This window comes from Polypterus senegalus, chromosome 4 (genome assembly GCF_016835505.1).
Source record: "Polypterus senegalus isolate Bchr_013 chromosome 4, ASM1683550v1, whole genome shotgun sequence".
Lineage (NCBI taxonomy): Eukaryota > Metazoa > Chordata > Cladistia > Polypteriformes > Polypteridae > Polypterus > Polypterus senegalus.
This window is the reverse complement of record NC_053157.1, coordinates 217,065,614-217,067,671: the sequence shown is the minus strand read 5'-3', so window position 1 is coordinate 217,067,671 and position 2,058 is coordinate 217,065,614. Positions and strand designations below refer to the sequence as shown.

The following is a 2,058-nucleotide window of genomic DNA, read 5'->3' as shown; positions in this document are numbered from 1 at the left end:
ACTGAAAGATTAAAAAGAAAAACAAAACAAAAAAAAGTAACCGCTGCAGATTGGCACACTGAGGAAATTTCTGCAAATATCAGGTGCCAATTGATGATGTTTATTTATATTGAAGATGTGTTCAGCCAATCAGTGAGGGATGATATCATTGAACATCAGCTCAGCCCTAAAACAAATAGTAACAAAGTAATTAAACATACAATCTGGTGGTGTGCATGATATGCAAAAGAACAATATTATGGTACTCATTTAAAAAAATGCAAAAAATGGCTACAGAATAAAATAATCAAAATAATGATGAAAATAATCAATAAAAAATCATAATCCTAGCAATCAGAAATGATAAATTTAACAAGTTGAGGAGAACACAAAAAAAGTTACGGGATTCTATGATGAACATCACCCTAACTGATTACAGGAGTGGGTCCTGGTTTACCTGCTGTGGTTGAAACTTTTTTAGACTTCATTGTAACTATCATGAGGGTCATTTGTTAATAATTGTTTGTCATGTTCTTGTCATTGGACCAATTTGCAAAAGGTAATCCTATCAGAGGCACAGACACTCATTGTGGTGTACAAGTACCACCATCAGACCAAAATCACAATCCTAGGAGGATCAGATATTATAACTGCTTATTATAATACTAAGTGTATGGAATATTTTATTAGAATATTTTATTATTCTCTCTGTCCATTGTTTACTTAATGCAGTTCTGTACAGTTACAAGTTTTAGTATTTTTAAAAAAACTTGTTTGGTGTTGACTTATTTTTTTAATGCTTTTTTTTAGCTTTTTTGTCTTCATGTCTCAGCTCTGTGACTTCTGTCTCAGAATCTGTGGTAAGACTGGCTGCACGTGTGCCACTGAGCAGGGCAGGTTTTTGTACGGGTATCTGTCACTGTGTGAGGGGCTCCTCTCCCTGCTGACAGTAATAATGTCCTGCATCTTCAGGTTGAGCTCCACGGATGGTCAGAGTGAAGTCAGTCCCTGATCCACTCCCACTGAAGCGATTTGGAATCCCAGACTGAAGATTGCTTGCTTCATAGATAATCAGTTTAGGAGCCTCATTGGGTCTCTGATGGTACCAGAACAACCAGTTATTACCATAACTATATACTGATTTACTTGTTTTACAATTAATAGTAACATCTTCTCCTGGCCTTGTTGATTTAGTATTTGGTGTCTGGGTCACAGATATCTCTCCATTGCATTCTGAGGAATAAAAGATAATTTTACATTTTTATATTCATATATATCATTAAACTGTACTGTATGATTCATATATAACATTGTACGAAAACCTATTAATAAATAGAATTACACATATAATCTTTTGTTTTTTTTAGGAAGCTCTTCTTACCAAGGATATACTGTAATAATGCTAGACTTTCAAAAAATTCTCATACCATGAGTGAAGAAGACAAAGATGCAGAGGAGCGGCACAAGAGGCGACATTGTCACTTCAGATCCTTGTCAGTCTGCCTCACTCAGAGGTTTTAAACACAGCCACTGCAGCCAGGTGGGCACTTAGAAACAAAGGGGTGTGTCTATGCAAATTGCCTGCCTCAGTTCAGTCAACCTTCACTGCTCCACTGCACTTCCCTTTTCTGCTATTCAGGTTCACCTCAACAAGCAGTTTCCGCTCTTTCTTTTTCTGTTTGGTCAACACATCTCCTCCTCTGTTTCCTGTTCAAATCAATCTTTTGTTATACAGTGACTTTTCACATTTGTTTCACCTTACCTAATATATAAATGGTACCAGAAATCATCTGATGCTGGCCTTCTCGCTCATCCATGTTAATCATTTAAGAATCTAAAACACTGTTACTCTCCCTGCAGGTTTGCCACAGCAGACTGTCATGCATTTTGCCATGGAACACGACTTCTTCGCTTTTAATATATTGCTTTTCTCAATTTTTTTATTATATATTTTTTTACTTGTATTTTTCATTTATTTTATTTTTGTATTTTTTATTATGTATTGTAAATGATCTAAAGATTGTATACTCTTTCAAAAGAATCAGCTCTGTATAAGACAAGGAATGATATTACTCATAT

The 2,058-nt window shown here is 35.2% G+C and overlaps 1 gene segment (V, D, J or C); it reads right to left on the bottom strand.

Moving 5' to 3' along the window:
* Positions 1-895: 895 nt before the first annotated feature.
* Positions 896-1,466, bottom strand: LOC120528797. The segment is given in 2 exon segments: positions 896-1,212; positions 1,407-1,466. Coding segments are annotated over 2 exon segments (366 nt in total).
* Positions 1,467-2,058: the final 592 nt, after the last annotated feature.